At 43.8% G+C, this 23625-nt stretch overlaps 1 protein-coding gene across 1 annotated transcript in view; it reads right to left on the bottom strand.

Annotated features, from left to right (window-relative positions):
* Window positions 1–19650, bottom strand: part of mao (monoamine oxidase) — a 34463-nt gene extending 14813 nt beyond the window's left edge. The window contains 4 exon segments of the mRNA XM_056389652.1: window positions 3243–3380; window positions 4501–4595; window positions 17748–17822; window positions 17825–19650. Of these exon segments, the coding sequence (XP_056245627.1) occupies window positions 3243–3380; window positions 4501–4595; window positions 17748–17822; window positions 17825–17912 (396 nt within the window). The 5' untranslated portion in view covers window positions 17913–19650.
* Between the last annotated feature and the right edge of the window lie 3975 nt (window positions 19651–23625).

Here is a 23625-nt window from a genome sequence, read left to right as displayed (position 1 = left end):
TGGAGAAAAGGTTTCTTAGGCATCGACTTGAAGCCTCGAGGGAGGAGACGGTTATAAACCTCATGTTTTTAAAATGAGATAACGGCCCGTATGGAAACAGATGCAACAAAACTACACACTTCCTTCTTTACCAATGAGACATGTTAAAAGAATTCCTGTAGTTCAGACTTTCACAATCATCAGTCCTGTGAACGTGCAGACATGCACGACCTCCCCGCCGCCCGAGGTGCAGCCCGTGGGACGATCCGCCGCTCTTTCTCAATCTCTGATAACCAGGGAGAGTATTTTATCAAAGTCTGTTCCTCCATCTCTGATAGTGATGGCTCATTAATAAATCCTGTGCTGAGAGCTGCAGCTGCCTGTTAGCCAGCGGTTTGCTGATAAGGGCGGCTGGCGCTGGCCTTTAGGATTATAATCTGCCATAGAAAAGCTGATTAGCTACGCAGCTTGCTTGAAAGCTAGCGCTAATTACACAATGGCTCTGCTCACACGCTGCTTTACTCTTACTCTGGCTGCTGTCCTGTGAAGTAATGTCACCATCATATAAGTTAAGATCAATGTGAATTTCACCCCCGTGTTTTCCTCTGCTATTAATGTCAGACTTTTACATTCTGCAGCTCGTCTGTCTGAAGAGCCGCTTCGCTAACGACACAGTGCAGAGGTACAGCAGCAACACGTGCTGGAGGACAGGTAGCAGCTGCAGTCAGAGGGGACAGGTGAGAGGAAGTGACACTGCAGGAAGAGCAGGTGCAGGACGTTCTAAACGTTTCTATCCTGGTTCTTCGTCAGGGAAATGGCCGACATGTCAGAGCACGAGGTGCGTACAGACACAAAGTCAAATCAGAATAAATACTTTTTATTCTTGGGAGGAAAAGTTTTTACTTTAACTTTAACTGAAGTCTGAAATTTTACTTTTAGTGGTTTAATAACTAAAGCCCTGTTTAACTCCAGTTCCTCCTCCTTCAGTCTGTTTTCCTGCTTTTAAGTATTTTTTTCCTGCTGACAGTGACTCTGCAAAACTTTATTGATCCCTAAGGCAAAGACATGTTTTCATCAAGGAGGTCAGAGTTAAAGGTCGGAGGTACACTCAGGTACATGCTGGATAAATGAGTGAACTGTGTGGTTACATCTTCTCATTAGCTCCCACTGCACCCATGTTCATTTAGTCTGATGAGAGAGTCGTCAGGATCAACTTGTTGCTTTTGGTTTTTAAAATGGAGGTTTTCTGATAATAAGAAAATTACCAGATTTAATCTCGACTGTGTCTCTGAGTTTAAAATGATTCTCATTATTTTCTGCAGAGTCAGCTGTGGGAGCAGTGACACCAAAAAAAAAAAACAGAGTTCCCCTCATCACTGCACACATCCACAAACACACACTGTCTGACAGTGATAGGGCTGAGCGGCTTTTGATGAGGCATGCCGCCATGGAAACCAGCCAGGAAGCTACGAGAGGCGTGTGTGTGTGTGTGTGTGTGTGAGTGTGTGTGTGAGTGAGTGTGTGTGTGAGTCAGGGTCTTTGAGTGGATCTTGCAGAGATAGTAGCTAAGGAGACACAGGAGCTCCCGAACAGGAGAGCTCACACACGGCGTCGAGTCCTTCACTGAACCTCAGGTTTATTCTGCAGCTGCTGTCAGGAAGGTGATATTTCACAGCACTGCTGAAGTAGGTCAATGGTGCATTAGTGCGAAGGACACAGTGCTAAGAAGACCGGCCATGAAACCATAACTCAGCATGGATTCAAACTGAGAGATACTGTTATTAATCAATATACCACTGATCAGAGCTTATTGACTCCTTTGTGTCCATTTAAATCCCAGAGGACAGAAAGTGTGGCATTAGTTATTTCATTCTTTTTTCTACTGTATCATGACTGCAGACTGTAAATAAAGATGGACGTCGCCTCTGTGATGTCACCCACAGGTTTCTGAAGCTCAGAGTGAGCTGCTCCACCACCACCATCTTGGCAGTGTCTGACCACGCCCCCTAGCTCCCAGCTATTTCAAAAATAGGCAAAGAGGAGGGGCTTGCATGGAGCTGAGACTTAGGCTGTAAAGCTGTAAAGCTGTTAAGTTGGACATTTTAACATGGGGACTGACTCACTGTTGCAGCCAGACTCTAGTGGCCATTAGAGGAACTGCAGCTTCTGGCTTCATGTTTCAGGTTGCCGTTTGATTCACGACCTTTAAGTTACACTTTCATGTCTGTAGGATTTCCAAGGCAAAAGGTACATTACAAACAGCTTTTTATATAATTCAGTGAAAGTGTGTTAGAGGCCAGAAGCTCAAAGTCCATCTCTGAAGTTGACATTTATTGACTTGAACACAGCCTATGTTGAGATAAGTGCTCACACACACACACACACACACACACACACACAGGCATATATATATATAAAGTCGCCAGCCACACCAGGAAGTCCAGTGATTTACAGTAGGAGTAGTTTGAACCAGGGTACATGGCAGCAACAGCAAATCAAATCAGGTGGAGAGACACAACTGTGTTAAGGACAGCGGTGCGTCCACGCTAATGAGATATAGAGCAAAGAATAACAAGAACAGAGAGAGATGGCCTCAGTGTCTCTTTCTTTCTTCCTTCTTTTGTTTGCTTTTGCCATCCTTTCAACCACTCAGAGAAAAGAGAAACTGCATTACAGAGAGGCCTCAGGCGAAGATTAGCATCTCCAGTCGCTAATGACATGGAGGAAGTCGCAGCGAGGACACGGCGTTTGGTTTCCTTCTGAATGTTACCTCCGTCTTCTCTGAGAGTCAGAGGAGCGAGGGACGCCAGTGCCTGTTTTTAATGGCAGCTGCAGGTTGAATCACACTTCCATAGCAGATTGTACAGCTCATCTGTCACGCACTTACACTCAGCTGTCGCTTCTGATTATCACCAGTGAACAGCTTTGAGCGTATGGAGACTTATTTGATAAATGTGACAAATTCCCTTCATGACACAAGGATTTATTATTGTATAAGACTGAATTAGTTTTAGCTAGGTGTTCCTAATAAACTGCCAACTGTCAGCAATGTTAGCTGATAAATATATTAACGACCTCCATGGCCAACTGAATGATCTATCGTCTATTGCACAACAGCTCAGAATCAGTTTGCTCTACTTTCTGAAACCGAAGGACACATCTGGAATATGTATGCATCCGTCACAGACGTCACATCGCCGTAGAATATTATCTGCTGTCGTAAAAACACACACACAAACACACACACACACTGGGACACTCACCTTGACATAATGCACCAGGCTCTCCTGCTCGTTCACTTTGTACGTCTTTATGTTGTACTCTTTGGCCAATCGGAGGATGCGGTTCTGAGTTGGTCCGATGTAAGCCCCGCCCAGATCAACCCACTTTGTCTCCTTATTCTGAAAAACACACACACAAACATGACAAAAGAGATCATTTACATTTCACAACAGTTAGCTAACAGCTAACAGTTGTCCATACACTAATACAAAGAAGAACTGGATCAGATACATGCTACAGCAGCTCAGTGTGTGTATAAATGTCTGCAGCCTTTTTTCCTTGTTGCTTCAATGAGTCAAAGAACAGCTCATCTCAGTGTAATTTCAGTTTAACTTGAGCTGCAAACCACAAACCACAAACTGCTTCAAGTCAAACTCTGGGAGTAAAGATTACACAACCGTCTTGGAAAGGCAAATGCATTCGCACATTTTTAATATCTAGCTAGACCGTAGTGAGATTTCAATGCATCTTGAATCAGAGAGCTATCTAATTCGCCCAGAACGCATGAAGTGACTGAGTGTAAATGAGGTCATTGATATAAACAAATACATGGGTAGAGTCTCAGCCAACATCCACACGACTACATTTCATTTAAAAACAGTGTCTTCAAACGGAAAAGACAGTTTTAGCTCCATATCACAAACAAGGTCTGTCCATACCAACACCTGAAAACACAAACACCTGATCACGTACCCTGGGCATGTACAAGCCGGTGTAAACAGGAAGTAGATTGTCTGCTCTGCATTTGATTAGTTGAAAATAATATTACAAACAAGGAACAACAAAGCAAAGACAACACGGTCAGAAATGCTTGCATTTCATTATCATGTTGTATTCAACACTGGTAGTCAAGGCTGAGGAGAACCAATCAGGAGAGACTGTGGGAGTCTGTCATCATTTTCAAAAGTCTCCATTTTCGGTCCCCGAGGAGGAAAACGTAGCAAAAGAAATCTTTTTTTTTTTGGTCTCATTTTTCGAAAATATTCATCACAAAGAACAGATACTTCATATGGAGTACCACAAGGCTTTGTCCTGGGTCCACTACCTTTTAGTTTTTATATGCTGACAGTAGGGCTCGTCATCCATAAGCACGGTATTGAATGTCACCCGCTATGCAGATTACACCCAACTCTACATGTGGCTGTATTTCCTCACAACCAAACTTTATATTTGAACCCTAAGTCTAAACACAACCATAAAACAGTTTAATAATGCTGTAGTTTTCTCTCCTGGTCTTACCCGCACAGTGAAGGTGCGACCGCCGACGCGATCCCTGGCCTCCAGCACCACAGGGTTCAGTCCATGGGCTTTCAACAGCTTGGCTGCACTTAACCCTGCAGACAGACAGAGAAACAGGGAGGTGAGTAAAGGCACATATTTAAGTCTCAATTCCCATTTGTAGTATTCACACAGTAAAGGCACACAGGAATGGAGGAGTTAGTGCCTCCCGTGAAAGAAGCATTTCGTCATGTCTTTGTGAGTGTCTTGATTAGGTAACGTTCAGACAAACTGGATGTATGAAAAACAAATCCTGTCTCTTCTGCTACAGTTTGTTTGAATTGTTTTCTTTTGTGCTTCTTTACTGTATATCCTTTTTGTGCACAGGTCTCTCTTGAAAAGGGATTAAATTGAGGATTAACTACCTAACATTTGCCTTTTGAATGACTTGGCTGGATATTGAGAGAGCTATGGGAAGGATACACATGGCCTCAGACAATCCCTGTCACAACTTTACACAGAGAGTGATTTATAATGATGAGATAGCGATAAATACTTAAGTATATGGACACTTCAACACCACACCTAAATGGGATTGTTGAAAGAGCATGGGTGTGAAACCATAAATCATGCTTTTTCTGACAGTTTGACAGATGGGTGTTAATAATACTACAGTACCCATGAGCCTCGACTGAAACACAGCAGCATAGTAGCTGAATTCATCCTAAATGATTTAATCAACTTCTTAGCTTCTACATGACATTATTTTTTAAACTCTTATTGGACGGTTGTTACCTAAATGCACCTTGAGATTGGTACTTCACGCCTTGCTTTATGTTTTTATCTACATAAGCTTTTACCTTTTGACAAAAATATTTTCTAACAATATTTTTGCACCAATGATTCATCTGGGAGAGTTTCAGAGTCGACTATCACACGTCCCCAAAACGGCACCTTATTTCTTTGCAGCTCTATTAGTGTTTGATGAGGTTGAAGTCAGGGCTCTGTACAGATTAGTCAAGTTCCAAATAAAACCCTTTCATCACTGACTCGAGGGCATTATCATGTTGAAACAGGAAACTGTTGCCAGAACGCTGGAAGCACAAGCCATGGAAAACAGTCCCAGATCAAAAGTACATAAAAGTATATAGATGTATGTGTACTTGTGGCCATCTAACACCTTAGCAAAGACTGATAAAAGCAGAATACAAGAACAGGCACCCACATCTGTGCAAATGTTGTTCTAGCCTTTGCCCTAAATTCCCTTCTTGCCTTCCCATCTTCACCTCTTACTCTCTCCATCCAAATCCTGCTAAGCCCTGTTAAGGCCAGCAGGGTTTATATTAGCTTAAACATAGTTTGTCCTGTATTTCCCAACTTCAGCCCCCCCCCCCCATCCCTGTACAAACACACCCAGCCTGCCAGGCTTTGGAGAAAGCATTAGCCCTGACCAGAGGAGGCTCGCAAATCTTCCCCCCGTTAAATTGATGCCATTACCTGCGCTCAGCTCAAAAGGTCAGTCTCTGTCTTGGAAAACAAAGAGCATCTGTCTGCATCTCTTGTTTATGCCAATAGCACTCACTGCAAAAAGTAGCCTCCTGTTCAGATAGGGCTTTGATCAGAAAACAAACTTGATTGGAATGATTAGAATATAATTTCTTTTCTTTCTTTGATAAAAAAAGCCTTGTACATATACGACCAGTACATTGGTGTAAAGTTCTCATCACTTCAAAGGATTCAGACTGAGCTTTCCCCCTGTTGTTTTTCTCAGTTCCCCACCATGAAACAAAGAGGAGGAGGAGGAGGAACAAACTGTGCTACTGGAAAAATCAACCGACTGTTCCCGAACTCAACTTCAGCTCAGAGGAGAGACAGATTGAAATTCAGCTCATGCAGCGAGGAGGCAGAAACAACCAAGAGAAAGAGAGAAGGAAAAATGTGAGATGATTTGAAGGGAATTCTGTTTTTGAAATCGGAAAATATGTGTGAATCAAACAAATTCTTCATGTATTTATTTGTTCTTTCCAAGGGCCTATATACAGAGAGATTTATACATTGGACAAACATCTGCAGTCCTCTGGAGATGTTTCTCTTGACTGTGAGAGAGATAGTGCAAACCAAACACAATCATTCACATCAACATTTTCCAGCTGCAGCAGAGCAGGCGAATCTGCAGAGTTTAAAACTTCAGGAGGCTTTTAGCAGGTTCAGATACTACACAAAGTTTTTTGGAGGATAGAGCTAACTTTAAAAGACAGGTTCACAAGTTTTCAAATCCAATTTAAAACAAGACTGGATCCAACCCTTACATACCCTTACATAATTGTGTCATCATTCAGTCTAGTATCAGCTGGTTTCACTCTAATATCAGCTGGTTTCAGTCTAGTCTCAGCTGGTTTCAGTCTAGTGTCAGCTGATTTCACTCTAATATCAGCTGGTTTCAGTCTAGTATCAGCTGGTTTCAGTCTAGTATCAGCTGGTTTCAGTCTAGTGTCAGCTGGTTTCAGTCTAATATCAGCTGGTTTCAGTCTAGTGTCAGCTGATTTCAATCTTTCAATCTAGTATCAGATGGTTTCAGATGATTTCAATCTAGTATCAGATGGTTCAGTCTATTATCAGCTAGTTTCAGTCTAGTATCAGCTGGTTTCAGTCTAGTGTCAGCTGATTTCAGTCTAGTGTCAGCTGATGCAACCAGTGGTGTAACTTCATTACTCATCAGTCAGTCAGCAAGGTTCACGTTCATGGGGCTGGGCCTGCTGTTGCGGTCCAGCCAACAATAATCAAGTGACGATGAAAGAGTTTTTACTTGCTATAAACAATCCTCACTGATAACAAAGGCAAACCCTTTCAGTGCAAGTGATGGGGTTAAAATCTTTTAAAATCCTTACCCTTTGCTAAAATGTAGATATAATATTGATCTGCAGCCAGTGTGAGGCGTCAGCCTCATCTGGGTTACACAGCTGAACCGGGAATCTTTCAAAGTTATCATCCCTACACCAAAACCCAAAAGAGGAACAGAAAGAAGGAATTTTAGATTAAAAAATAACTTTGGAAGACTCAGATTTGAGTTCAATAACTGATTACACTGAGCAGAAACCTGCTTCAGTGTTCAGAGGAGTGAAAATAGCGAACCGGTCCACTCCCAGCCATGAAGAATACGCCTGAAGGGATTACCAATGGAGGAAAAAGGTCAGACAGTCTTTGGTGGAGACCATGAAGAATCAAAGAGAGACAACACAAATTTCTCCTCCTCCCGCTGCCGTCCTCACTCTGAGCCACACTTCCTGTGCTGGTCGAGGCTTTCTGCACCTAAAGACATGCTTGATATTTATCAAACAGACGCAGCCGCCTTGAAGCGCAGTCTTCCTGTCATCTGAGGCGCAGCTGCCGCGGCGTGCATTCAGCCGGCCGCCTCCCTCCTTTGTGCGTATGCGTTTAAGGAGGGATCACACAAGAGCAGCAGGGAGGAGATATGATAAGTGAGAGTGATTGTGCTGTACATCTATTGGTCAGGTGTAAATACGTGCAGGTATATTAAACACTAGGTCGAACTGACCTGTGTGGCATGAAAACCTCAATGACGAGACCAAAAATAAAAAGTGTGCAGAGAGTAAAGACGTGAGACCAATCAGAGCCGTGGCTCATTGTGTCCTCATTAAACCTGAAGTTCACTGAGCTGCTCATGACGCACCTTTGTGTCCGTTTTATATCATTTCATCTCGTTTTTCATTTCCGCAGAGGTGTGTTTAATGATGTCTTTTACTGCGTTAGTTTACTGCAGGTAGAAATGATTAACACGTGTTAAATAATACACTCCCAAACACGTTTTATCAGAGGGAGTTGTAAATGTCGTGCTTTCGTTAATTTCTATTACATCACCACGTTTTGATTGTTTCTCTCAGCGTGATGATGTTAGACGGATCACATCCTGCTCCCAGCTGCAGCTGCAGAACACGAGGCGGCTGCGTTATAAACTCCATCTCTTCTACAGTTTTATTTGTCCTCCCATGTCTCTTTTCTTCGTCTCTTTGTTTCTCCCTCTCCCCGTCTCTCCCTCTCTCCTCCACAGCACCTTGGGGCTCTGGGTGACCTAATTGTCTCGTCCCTCCGAGATGTTTGAGAGGAAGAAAACACAGAACCGACTGGGTGTGTACGTTATTTTTATTGGCCCAAAAATACTGTTATTTATGTGTTTGACCTGAGATTTCCATGCAGAGCCACAGTACACTTAAAGCTGCTATGCAAACTGCACACACACACACACACACACACACACACACACACACCTTCCTAACAGTAGAATATCGGAGTACACAAACCAAGTGTGGACGTCTGTTTCTTGTCATTTTGAAAAACAAATATAAACTTACTCCAATTTTTATTAAAAATGAAACAGTCTAACTTCTAAAATCTATAATCATATAAAGTCAGTCTCTAGTTTATTTTATCAATTAATTTAATCATCATCTCATTTTTTCTCCTCAGTTATTTGTTTTTAAATGTTTATCTTATCATTTATTTTTATCGTTCATCCTCAATTTCATCTTGTGACAGCAGCGGCCAGAAGAACCAATGTCTAGAAGAATCATTCCAACATGGAATCAATAACTATATATTGTGTATGTGTAAATCAATGGCTATTAATATAGTCGGCTAATATGGAAACATAACCCCCCAAAGTAGAGACATAATTATAGCCTGGTTTATGGCATGACCTCCAAAACGTGCCCTGTTGGTTTATCAGTCCACTGTTGGATAGACCACACACACACACACACACACACACACACACACACACACACACACACACACACACACAGTTTGTTCCTGCCAAGTGGCTCCATCTTAACAATTACTGTTGTCAAGGAAACTGTGTCTGTCCCTATCTCTTTTTCCAGCACAGAGGGCAGAGGATGAAAAGGAGTGTGTGTGTGTGTGTGTGTGTGTGTGTGTGTGTGTGTGTGTCTGTGTGTGTGTGGAAATCCCACTGCTTCTGGACTGAGTCTCTGCCATATTTGACTGTATAATTCAACATGAATACACACAGAATCCAGTCCAACACACACACACACACACACACACACACACACACACACACACACACACCAAAGGCATCTGTGTGCAAAGTGCTGCTTCCTTACACAATTGGTATAAAGTACATCTCTAATCATTATTATTTGTAGTATTGATTATGTATTGAGTCAGTGTTGACTATTGATCATGGGCGTGTTGTCTACACTGATTATTGGCTTTGTTAACACACAACATAAACAATGTTCGTGGACAAGTTGAATACTTGTACATGAAAATACAATACTCAGCAAATTAAAGTGTATTCTGAGCAGGGTGTGTGTGTGTGTGTGTAGTGTGTGTAGTGTGTGTGTGTGTGTGTTTCTTTGTCTACATATGTCAGTTTAGCCATAGGCTGACAACATGTTCAGGGCGTATCCCTCCTCTCACCCACTGAATGCTGGGATATGGGATGTATGTCTGCACACCCCCGCAGCCCTGAACAGGAGATAAAGTGATAAGGAGAGAACAATGGAGATGTTTTTTCCCTCAGTTATTGCAGCTGCAGCTGCCGCCTGGTTTTAGACCGCCTGGTTTTCTGGTTCCTTCTTTTCTGATTGGAAATTTAATTATTTCATAAATTAAAATTAAATAATGAGGCTGACAAAGATGCTTCTTGTAAGACTGATATGAATCCTGTCGTAGCATATTAGCTGCTCTACCTAACCATCTACCAAACATGATCCTGAGCACGACATCCTGTTGCTCATTTACAGGCTTTTGGATATCGTCTCAGATAAGTCTGTTTCGTTGGTGATGCACAGGTCAGAGTTTTAACAACCACACCTGCCTGATCTGCCAACCTGCAAAAATATGCATCAATCATTCACCCATAATGCATTTCTGTAGCACACGTTATTTATGACTTAGTTGAAACGTTGCTTTGTCACTTTCTGACCCAAACCCGTCCGACTAGTGGAAGAACCTGCAGGTTACGTGTCGGTTAGAAACCACATTGTGTCTAATTATATGAATCTAAATTTTCCTTTGAGATCCTGTGAGCATTTCCTGTTCCTGTCTTTATCTCCCTCCGTTTCCCCTCGTTCCGCCTCTCTACCTGTGATTCGTCTTTTCACTCCCAATTACCCTGAGCATCATTTCTCCCCCAGTGTTTCCCAGTTAAATCACATTAAAAGGCCTCAGTGACGGCAGATGAGAGACGTACACCGTCAGCTCAGAATCCATCTCCAGTGTCTGTTCTTACTTTACATACAGAGCGTGCAGCGTACGTTCACAGTTACATAGACCAAACATCCCGGTTTCAACCGACAAATATCTGTAATACGACAATAATAACAATTATAATATCATACTTATTTTCAGCGCTTCCACAGATGTTTATCATGTCCTGTCCCTCTCATTATTGCCTAGCCCAGTATAAAAACATAAACAACGAAAGTCCTTCTCTTCCCGGGCAACAAAGGTCCCAACGGATCGGATCCTTGTGGCCAAACATATCCCAAGATTCATTGCGCATCAGTAGTGAAAATAATGTGGCAGCTAACAGCAGTGACAGAGAGCCTGAGAGTCACACTGTTAAATGTAAGTGTTGAGTTTCAGCTCAGCAGCTAACGGTACAACTGCTAAAACCAAGAGACTCAAAACATCAAGCCCGTATGCTAACGGTTAGCTGTCCAGCTAAAGAGACACTCTCTGCGTGCGCATGAACGTGCGCTACACTTTAGAAAACGCACCTCTGTGTTTCCTTTGCCGAGAGTTAAATGAGAAGTCTGACATCACTTTCATGCCTGTGCAGTAAATGTGAAGCTACAGCTAAGAGACAGTTAGCTTAGCTTAGCATCAAAACCGACAACACGGGGAAACAGCTGGCCTAATGAAACCACCACTTTTTCCACTTCAGTTTTCTGATGAATTAAACAAAAGGTGCCTGTTTTTACCTTTGAACAGAGGCGGGCTAGCTGCTAGCTAAACTTAGCTAACCAGCAGGTGGTTGTACTTTCATATTTGATGAACTGAGCCCTTTAAGCACATCTTTGTATTTCATAAATTGTTAATGTGGTTGTCACATATCATAAATATTTCATGTGTGACAGTATCAACAGTCTGCAGCTTCAGTCTTTGTCCCTGACTTGTCATTTCACCAACTCCACTGTCTCCTGAGAACTGAAAACGTAAATAAAACATGAAGCGAGGAATCACTTAATGTTTAATAAAACACACATTTCCCAACCAACCACCTGACAGCTGTTCTGTCTCCTCAAAGGATTCTGCACGACGCCGAGCTGCTAAACACCGTCACTGACTGACATTTTATTTTCTTTGAAAACTTACTCTGAGTGTGTGTGTGTGTGTGTGTGTGTGTGTGCGTGTGTGTGTGTGTGTGTGTGTGTGTGTGTGTTTCTGCACCTCAGCAGAGTGTCCTCTTCACAGGAACACAAACAAAAAAAAAATTCAATAGCAGCTGAGTGACAAGTGAGCCACTTGAATCAGGGCCTCTAAAAGGTTCCATATTGATCCGCAGTGGGAGACATTTACAAGATGCGCAGCAATCACATCCCCCCCCCCCCCGTCTCCTGTTCTCAGCACAGAGACACTGATTGGATGTTTATGGGAAACAAACAGAGGAGCAATATTGACAAGCAAATTACATGACGGCTTGAAATAGAGACGGACAGATGTGAGACAGGAGAGTAAACAAGTGTGTTGTCTTCTAACGAGACGCCTCAAAAGGTTTTACACTGAATATTTTATAAAGATTCAAAACGGCTTTATTCACCAGATGCAGCGTTAAACTCTAACAACAGTGAGTCTTAGTGAAGTCATGGGTTGACATTTTGGAAAGTACGCAAACGAGACGATAAATAAATATGTATAAACTTGTCATTTTTACGCTTCAGTTTTTGTCTTTTCTGAACAAAGGAGATCTGGTTTGTAAAAGACGGTGAGTTCCAGGTGTTGGTAGGTTGATATGTTTCTGTCAGACAGAGCCAGGCTTTCCAGTCTTCATGCTAAGCTAAGTTAGCCAGCTGCTGGCTGTAGCTTCATATTTCCCGTACAGACGTGGGAGTGGTATCAGTGTCTGAAGTGTTGATCCATCAGAAGATATAAAAACCATCTCAGTGTAGTTTTACATCTCCTCTCTCAGGCTTCTCTCTGCAGCTCTAGTAACAACAGGTCTGTGAGCCAATCAGAAGAGAGGAGGCTCTGAGCCTCTCTTCTGATTGGCTGACTGTAGTAGTGAATAGTTGTTGATTAATTCTCTTCTTAATTCTCTAATTTCAGGTGAGTGCGGCTGAAAACAAAAGTACGAGGAGTGATTGATAAGTTTGTCTAAGGTAGAAGGAGTTCTCTGGATTGCTTATGGAGTTCATCTCTGAGTGATGACGCAGAACATTTAAAGTTCCTAACTTCCTGTTGTATGACGAGCGTTTGAGGCGATGTCGTCAGTTTTAAGGACGGCGCTGACCCGAGACAGAAATATCACAGAAGTTACATCCAACAAGAGTGAAACTCATCTCCCTCCACCTGAGGCCACAAACTGATCAATCACCCTCCAACAAGAGAATTTAAAGCAGCAGTCAGACGTCAGACATCAGGCGGAGCAGTGTTAAAGGAGGATCAGGTAGGAAGAGGGTGGGGTGGCGGAGAGGACTTCCTGGAAAGGTGTGGCTGTCGGTACCTGACAGAAAGCAAATAAGTATTCCTTTAAATGATTAGATGTCAGGACAGAGTGTACTGAGTGAACACAGCTCACACAAAGGAGACGCAATCTGCCCGACAAACACACCTGCCTCAGATCCCTCGCTCAGTGAACCACAGGTGGAGACGGCGACTCTTCCAGTCGCACAAACATCCATCAGCTTCATGCTGCTTCTCTCACAATCAGTGTCATCATTTATGAAATTAACACAGCTGAGATTACAGCTGCACACGTCTCACGCCTTTACCTGCCGCACGCAAAGACAAACACAGAGGCACGGGCACGCATGTGGACACACACGCACACACACACACACACACACACACACACACACACACACACACACACACGAGCTGTCCGTCTAATGATTATATGTGGCGGCTCAGCCAACACGTTCTTTTGTTTGCACAGCTGGACAGAGAAAGTGGCGTTCTGGGATTGAGTCTGTGTTGATGGAAATGAGTGCGGCTGTCAGACGAGGTTCAGGGTTGCTGCTGCCCAGGGATCGTTCAGACCTGACGTGAAGGCCGACAGTGTATCTACAGCTGCACCTGACAGGTAGGAAGGGACTGAAAAGTCCTGCAGCTTTAAAGACTCGAAGAGGAAGATGTGAAGAGTGAAGTTCTGATTCAAGAGGCGACGGCGTCCGCTCGCACACACATTAATGTTATTATTACAGGGTGCATAATGTGTGCGTGCTGGTGCTAACGTCGGTCTGGAGCGCTGCCGTCCTTGGCTGTTCCCCAGCTCTCTGAATACCAGCACTCGTTTACAACAACAGTGAAGCACATCGGAACAGCTGCAGAGTTTAAATACAGACTGTAAGTGACCAGCAGCTGCTAGCAGAGACAACAAGGTCAGAGACACTGTGAGTCATCATCATGTTGTATTCACCACTGGTAGTCCAGGCTGATGAGAGCCAATCGGGAGAGACCGTGGCTGTCCAGACTACAACACAACCCCCGAGTTTTCAAAATAAAACGTGGTCAGCAGCGTTTCGGGGACCTTGCAGAGACATTACCTGGAGCCTGACTCTTACCTGAACCACAAGCACCACTTCCTGCCCAACGCTTAGCTTCTCCTAACCTTAACTGTGAGCGTGGGCCCGAATCTTAAACCTGATGATGACACCGGAGCGACGTGTTGGCGTTTGTGTCGCCTGATGAATCTCAGTCCAGTGCTCGCTCTCTTTTAGCTCCGTGTTTGGTCTCCACCAGCTGCTCTCTACCTGCGTCTGTCTGCTGCTCAGCAGGTGAAAACATCTGCCTGCTGAGCCACGCCGACCCGCACAGATGAACAGTGAGCTGCATGAAGCCGAGAGGAGCTGCAGCTTCTCTGGAGGTTCATCACTCCAAGTTTAATGAAGGTGCTAACACGTGCAGCTCACAGCTGAACCAAACACCAGACCAGCAGCAGGTCCAACCTTCATGTCCGTGCGAAGCCCTGACAAATATAAATACCACTTATTTTAACCATGTAAACATCACTGAATAAACAGTGTGCACGTCATAGACCCCACACACATTGTTTTTAGTGCGAGTGCCGCTCTGACAGGCCTCGTCACGCACACGCCACTGACCTGGTTCCCAGTGTTCATGTGTGTAAACGGACGCATTCCTGCCGCTGCAGCTCCCAGACGCCTGCTGTCTGCTGTCTGCTGTCTGCTGCGCTTAAAGGAAATCTCTGGTTCATTTCAACTCGGGTTTTATTTCTATTGCTCTGAAAATCAGTCCCATCAGATGTGATGAACACTGACTGAAACAGTTGCTGCGACCGACGTCACTAGAAACAGTCACACACGGCCACAAATAGGTTTAAGCCGTTTGACAAGCGTTAGACAAACAGACAAACTTGCCTGGAGGGAAAAACAAACTGAAATGATGATTCAAACGTTTTCGTGTGAACAGGCCGTGTCATCTTAGACCTGCTGTTCCTGCTGTAGTCGTGTGCAATGGGGGATTATTATAAACACTACAGGTGCGCACACTCCAGGTCTGATCACCTGACTGCTCATCCCGTCAGTCCTGTATTTAACCATGTTGCCATGGAGCTGAAGTCCTGATGTCGACTTCCTGGAGTTCACTTTTCATATTCGAACACAAGCTCCCATGAAAAACGTCACCGTAATTTTTTAAACTTCAGTTTTCAAATCCATCAAACTCATTTCTGTCTGTGATCTGTAACGTGACGTTTAGCCCGCAAACAGCTAGGGCTTATGGGAAATGGTGTTCATTAAAGGCCACGAAAGACATTACTGGATAAACAACTACAACATTCGACATCTACAGTCCTTCTCTAAACTCATGAAACGAGTCACATGACAAAGTGTCGATGAAGTCTCTGTAAAGACGCTGGACTGTCAGTTTTCAGTGTATTTACAGCTGCATGAGGTTTTCTTACTTCTGGTTTCACCTCCTGTTCTCGATACCAACAGAACCGATGGTCACGGCCACGACAACTAGTTACAACAACAACAACAAAAACCATAATATTCCTTTATCTAGTTCAGTCTGTGCTCCTGTTCTCAGTCATGTGGCGAAGCAGACGTGGAGAATATCCTCATTTAACTTCCCTGCTCCGACTGAAGGTCTGAGAGGATCCCGGCAGTTTACAGCCCCCGGCTCGCTTCTCTAAATCATCCACTGCACAGTTCATGAGGGCAAACTGCATCAGACTGACTTTGATTTTCACCTCTCACTTCTCGTCTGCGTCCAGTTCCCTGTTCAAATTCTCGTTTCCCTTTTCCTGCCTCAGATCTTTCTGATTCGCTCCTCATTTCTTTCTTTCTTTACATGTCTCACGTTCTCAGCTGCTCGGACAAAACAAGAGGAAGTGGTTCCCTCCTTCCCTTCCCTGTTATTCCTGTTTTCCTCTCCTCCTTCATCCTCCTCCTCCTCCTCCTCCTCAGCATCCTCTCTGCTGCTGCTGGTTTGATAACAGGCTGTCACAAGTGTTTAATGTTTTCTCAGAAAGTGCTGGTTGCCCCTCAGGGAGGGGGTGGGAGGGTGGGGGGGTGGGTGGGGTGCAGTCCTGCTGCTGGGTGGCTGGCAGGCAGGAAACTGACAATTGCATTTGCAGAGAGAAGAAGAAGAAACACACATCAGAGGAGGGAGAGACGCAGCCTCCTTCTCCTCCTCTGATCGGACACTGATTGTTATTTGTGGACCTCATTGCGAGGCGGTAAAGGGCAGCGGGAAAAACAAATGGTGTAATTACGAGACTCGAATGTGACACATGGGGGGTGGGAGAAAGCCAGCGGTGCGGGGGGGGGGGGGGCTGTCAGTGTTATTACATTAACTTTCTACAGAAGAGTTTGTTTTGGGCTTTGATGCTATTTGAACTGACACTGACCTAAATTCTTCAGTAGACAGGCGGCGAGCGGTCCATCGCCCTGTCAGCTGTCAGAAGGCCAGAGGTCAGGTCAGGGTGGAGGGGGGGGGGTCACCTTCACTCATTTAAATCCTAACAGTGTGACTGCTCACCTGCAGCTGCAGACTCAGTCACATGACGAACCTCCACCTCTGTCCTCTCATCACTCCTCTGCTCCAACCAGAAGATCATCAACTTGTTTTTGTCAACTCGACGTCCTGCTCTAATGAGACCGCACAGATCTGTGGCGATCTGCATGACTGACAGTGCACAATGACAGACTGTGATGCCGGAGACCGCCAAAATAAAACACATTTCTGTTCCCATTCCCAAATACATCCACCCCCCCCCCACCCCCACCTGTCAGAGGAAAATAAAGTCGTCCCTAATGCTAATGACGCTCGGCTTCACAGGAAGCTGCAGAATCTCTGGTATTTCCACAAGAAACCAGAAAGCACAAGACCACTTCCCCCAAAGAGAAAGTCTTCCCCCGTTCAATTATTATTTCTATTCCCATGATTTTCACGGGGGGGGGGGGGGGGGGGGGGGGCTCCTGCAGTGTCACTACATCATGTAAATCAGCTCCTCAGGTGTGATCATACCTGGTCTCTGATTGACAGAGACAGGTGGGGTCACGTCAGCCTGATGGATGCATCCCCCCCCCCCCCCCCCCCCCCCCAGCGTCCTCTTATGTAATACAAAGTATGCTCTGGATGATTAGCTTTTACTTAACAGGCGCGGCTGTGGAGATGCGGGGGGGGGGGGCTGTGGGGGGGGGGGGGGGCGGCTGTGGGGGGGGCAGCCTCACGGTAGAGACGTAAAGGCGGAGAACACGGTGAAGAAGAAACAGCCGCATCCAGCCAAATGAAAGTGTGAGCTGAGCACTGAGTCCGGATCCGGATCCAGATCCGGATCTAGATCACCTCCTCCGCCCTGACACACCGGCGGCTTGTTTGTGTGCAACAGTTGTGTGTTCACCTTCACACACGGCGCGTCAGACCTCATCAGCCCGCTGCAGGAGCTGCAGGAGCTGCAGGAGCTGCGGGAGCTGCGGGAGCTGCAGGCGGCGCCGATTCAACCCCTTCCTCTTCACTTTGTCTCCGTTTAAACCGCAGAGCAAAAACAAAAAGAAAAGAAGAAGAAGAAAGTTTAGCGGCGGTGCTCCTACCTGATATTCCTCCGCCGATCACTATCGCATCGTAGGTGTTGCTGGGTGCAGTCATGGTGCCGTCTGCTCTGCCGTGTCCGCTCGCCGCTGAACGCAGGGCGCACAGAGGAGCGCATCTGTATTAAAAGGCTCCGGCCAGGCCCCCTCCCTGCAGGCTCCGCCCATCCATAGTAGAGCAGCGCACTGCCTTGTGGACGCGGAGGATTATAATGAGGTGCAATGAACCTGCAGGGACGAGTACTTTTTCCTTTTTTTAAAAACCTGATTTCCATGCAGCTCTGCAGAGTTCAGGGCGCGGACTTCGCTCCGGACTCAAGGTCTTCCTCTTATCACTGGAAGCTGCTGCATGTCGGCTGCGTGCACCGAGGGACCTAACTTTGATCAGCGGCTGTAAATCTTTTAAATCATGACGCTATCGCCTCCATCTTCTTCTTCTCTGCCAGGAAAAGCCCCTGCGCGTCCAGGCGTCAGAGACCAGGCCTGCACAATAAAGATGGAGTGGATAAAGTTTCATAAGAAGAACATCTGCAAGTTTGATGCCAGAACAACAGGCATGACAGAATTATGTTACAGCCGCAGCCTCACACCCAATTCAACACAAATATAGTAATGATAATAATAATAATAATAATGATGATATTGTCGCTTGGGAAACAAAATCTCTGCAATCTGATGGAAGATTTAAGCTGGATTCATTTGATCTGTTCTATCTGATCTATATCTATTTCACAACAGAACACAGTCACTTGCTTTTACAGTCTGCAGACAATAAGTCAAAAGCTTAGCGCTTGACTGACATTATTATTTTACAGTGTAACATCCTCCTGGACTGGATCCATGTCTGTGTTCTTTAGTTTCTGTCGCCCTCCTGTGGTCGGTCGGTCGGTCACAGGCAGCCAGGAGCTCCTCTTTGCACGTGCATCTCTCACACAGCTGTTGTCTTCCTGCTGGTTGGAGACAAAGCAGTGAGACAGTGCAGGATCAGGTGGGACAGCTAGGTCGATATAATTATTAAACGGAGACGTGTAAAGAGGCAGAGCTGCAGAGTCAGACCTGTGGGAGCTGTTGGAAACATTATAATACTTTATGATTTTATAAAAACAATTGCCCTAAGGAAAAGGAACTGTACATGACCAGTCAGTAAACTCATCATAAAAAAACTGTCTACGTCTTGAAATAAACTTTGTCTGGTTGAGAAACCAGGTGTGGGTGATGGTACAGGAACTTTCAGAGAGGAACAGTGACACTCACCGTACCTACACATGAATTATATGTATGATGTGAGGACACTCCCATATGTTACATGTATATATATCCAGTTTGAACTTTGTATTCTGGGTTTAGTTTATTCGTTTCTTTTATGAGTTTATGTTTATACTCATTTGGCAAATGGCTGTAATGTATTGAGATGTATTCAAATATATTTTCTTTGATGCACAAACATTACAGATGTAATTAATAAGATATCCACACATGATAAACACAGGCTCCCTTCACTCCCTGGACACGACCTGTTCCAACTCCTGCCTCTGGAGGGCGCCACAGAGCTCTGTACACCACACACCTGACTTTACATTAAGAAGTGAGGAGATACATACATCTGAATATGGTTTCTGTTACATCATACATCATAATTTTATATTCTGTCTTTTTTGTTTGTGGGTAAGATTTTATTATGATTTCACAAACTGATATCAACCTTCATCACATACACAAGTCAACCGTGTCTTCATATACAGTTCATCTCTATGTAAAACAACATTTCATCCTCCAACAAATTGAAATTGAATCATTTTTATCATGACACGAAAAAAAATCTGTCCTCATTTTTATTGTCACGTGCTTCCTCATAAATGTTCAGATTATTACTTTAATGTTATATGCTCAAATAAATAATGACCATCCATCCATCTGTCTGTAGTGTTATAAGACGGTGCTGCTGCGTTATCAAGCCTACACCTCACATACATCACCTGTGCAGGCTGACAGCCGCTCCCATTGGCTGATGAGATAATGACACAGAGGGAAACTGTTGGACAGGTGAGGGAGCACGACAGAGACGAGATGGAGGCTGCAGACGTCTCCATGACGACGTGTGTGGGAGGTGAAGTTTGGAGTTTAGAATAGCTACAGAGCGACATGAGAACACATAAAGGTGTCTGTATTCAGTTTGATCCAAGACTCAGCAGGACAAACAACACAACACAACACACAACAGAACACACAACAGAACACACAACACACAACAGAACACACAACACACAACAGAACACACAACAGAACACACAACAGAACACACAACACACAACAGAACACACAACAGAACACACAACAGAACACACAACACACAACAGAACACACAACAGAACACACAACACAACACACGACAGAACACACAACACACAACAGAACACACAACAGAACACACAACACACAACAGAAAACACAACAAAACACACAACAGGACACACAACACACAACAGAACACACGACTAGACACACGCCAGGACACACAACAAACAACAGAAAACACGACAGAACACACAACAGAACACACAACAGAACACACAACAGAACACACAACAAACAACAGAACACACGACAAACGACAGAACACACGACAGAACACACAACAGAACACACAACAGAACACACGACAGAACACACAACAAACGACAGAACACACAACAGAACACACGACAGAACACACGACAAATGACAGAACACACGATGGAACACACAACAGAACACACAACAAACGACAGAACACACAACAGAACACACAACACAACACACGACAGGACACACAACAAACGACAGAACACACGACAACACACGATGGAACACACAACAGAACACACAACAAACGACAGAACACACGACAACACACGACGGAACACACGACAGAACACACAACAGAACACACAACACACGACAGGACACACAACAAACGACAGAACACACAACAAACGACAGAACACACAACAGAACACACAACAGAACACACAACAGAACACACAACAAACGACAGAACGCACGACAGAACACACAACAGAACACACGACAGGACACACAACAGAACACACAACAAACGACAGAACACACGACAACACACGATGGAACACACAACAGAACACACAACACACGACAGGACACACAACAAACGACAGAACACACAACAAACGACAGAACACACAACAGAACACACAACAGAACACACAACAGAACACACAACAAACGACAGAACACACGACAGACACACACACACAACACACGACAGACACACAACAAACGACAGAACACACAACAAACGACAGAACGCACGACAGAACACACAACAGAACACACGACAGGACACACAACAAACGACAGAACACACAACAAACGACAGAACACACAACAGAACACACGACAGAACACACAACAGAACACACGACAGAACACACAACAAACGACAGAACACACGACAGAACACACAACACACGACAGAACACACAACAAACGACAGAACACACAACAGAACACACGACAGAACACACAACAGAACACACGACAGAACACACAACAAACGACAGAACACACGACAGAACACACAAGAGAACACACGACAGAACACACGACAAAACACACGACAGAACACAAAACACACGACAGAACACACAAGAGAACACACGACAGAACACACGACAAAACACACGACAGAACACACAACAAACGACAAAACACACAACAGAACACACGACAGAACACATTAAACACGACAGGACACACAACAGAACACACAACAGAACAAACAACAGAACACACGACAGAACACATTAAACACGACAGGACACACAACAGAACACACAACAGAACACACGACAGAACACACGACAGAACAAACAACAGAACACACGACAGAACACACGACAGAACAAACAACAGAACACACGACAGAACACACGACAGAACAAACAACAGAACACACGACAGAACACAGTGTGATGAGTGGTGCAGACAGCACCTCTGTACCTCTTTGTCCTCACTGTGTATAGAGGACAGACACAGGTATGAACCCCAGCTGCAGGTGTGTGGATCTGTCAGCAGAGGGCAGCAGCTGCCTGGACTTCACAGAGACACTTTTCTATTTCTTCTAATAGGACTAATATATATATATATATATATATATATAGTATATGTATAATATATAGTATGTATATATATATATATATATATATAGTATATATATATATATATATATACAGGGTGAATAAAGAAACTGATAATTTTTTTTTTTTTTTCAATAAATAAATAAATAAAATAGAAAAATCAACATCCTCAACCTGAAAAGTTTCAACAACAACAACAAAAAAACTTCCTGCAGTGGAAAAAAAAAATCAAGTTAGAAGAAGAGAAATGTGAACGGGGGGAAACGAGTGAGTAATTGGTGTAAAATAAATATTTCCCTGCGGTTGCTGAGGTCCATAAAAACACTGTCCAGCAGATCTGTTTGCTCCCAAACATTGTCAGCAAAACACACATCATGACCTACATTTTCCTAAAACCTGACACTGGAGAATAAACACACACCTCAACTTCAAACCCAGTCGCTCTGAACTCATACTCCGACTTTCCTCCTGCACTAAAATACATGTAGAATGTTCTCTGTTAATGTTATTTATTTATGGATTTGTCATTTGTAATTGTAATTGTATATATTTCTGTGTTTGATTTATCGGTAACCCTTTATTGTTTCTGTTTTATTGTTAGCTGTTGCTAACGTTAGCTATTTAGCAGCTTACAATACAAAAGGTGCTACGTCCTGTAAGCAGCTACTTCTTCAGTGACTCGGTATTGGAAAGTGACGAGACATTCTGACCAGGCCGCGGCTAGCTGGTTAGCATGCTAATTTCAGTAGAAGAAAAGACACGATGGAAATAGAAGCAAACCATTAGGGTTTGAAAAAAATGTGTATGAGAGATTTTGTTTTCTCTGTTAACTTCATTTATTTCTGTGTCATCTGTAATTTGTATATTTCTATATTTTATTTATCGGTAACCTTTTACTGTTTCTTCCTGAGTAAACAGCTGTTGCTAACGTTAGCTATGTAGCAATAGCGAAAACTTACATACAGTTCCTTTAAGTAATTAAAAGTAATAAAGTATATACATATTAAATAAATAATTGATAAAACTATAATTTCAATGTAAGCAGATAAAAGTGTTTATTAATGTATTTGTTAACATCTATAACTGAAATAACGACACAGTTGTAATAAAACAATGTGTCTATGAGATGTTAGTGTGAATCTCCCTCTTTGTTTTTCATGCTGAGCTGCAGTTTGAGACACGAGGGAATTTAAAATGACTGTATGTAGAAGATTATTAACTTTATTTTATCCCCTTCACTTACATTAAAGTCCTTTATGAAGAGGAGCAGAAACTGTTCTGATGCTCCAACGAACACTTGATTATTGCTTTAAGTCAGATTTGAAAAACAGTGAAGCCATAATTTAAGTGTGTAAGAATTCCAGCACAACAGTCATCATCATCATCATCATCATCTTCGTGTTCATATTTTCTTGATGTGTTGACAGCTGGGTGAACGGTCACATGGCCGCCGTCCACGTCTGTTTCACGTCTGGCATTTTAATGGAATTCCAAACACACAGATGTGCGTTTCTCCTCCTTTAATAAGGAGGCACCTACAGTGCAGCACGGTCCAATAAAACGCCTCCTTTTCTATGATTTTTATTAAACGCTTGGATGGTTGTGATTAGGATCACGGGGCGAATGTGGCTGTGTGTGTGACGGGTTATAAAAAGACCACATGTGCCTGCCTCACACCTGGAAATAGACCCAGATGAAAAACTGTATTTGATGATAGTTTTAGCTTC

This window comes from Seriola aureovittata, chromosome 11, assembly GCF_021018895.1.
Source record: "Seriola aureovittata isolate HTS-2021-v1 ecotype China chromosome 11, ASM2101889v1, whole genome shotgun sequence".
NCBI classification, from domain to species: domain Eukaryota; kingdom Metazoa; phylum Chordata; class Actinopteri; order Carangiformes; family Carangidae; genus Seriola; species Seriola aureovittata.
The sequence above is the reverse complement of the archived record's forward strand: the minus strand, read 5'-3'. Positions and strand labels throughout refer to the sequence as shown.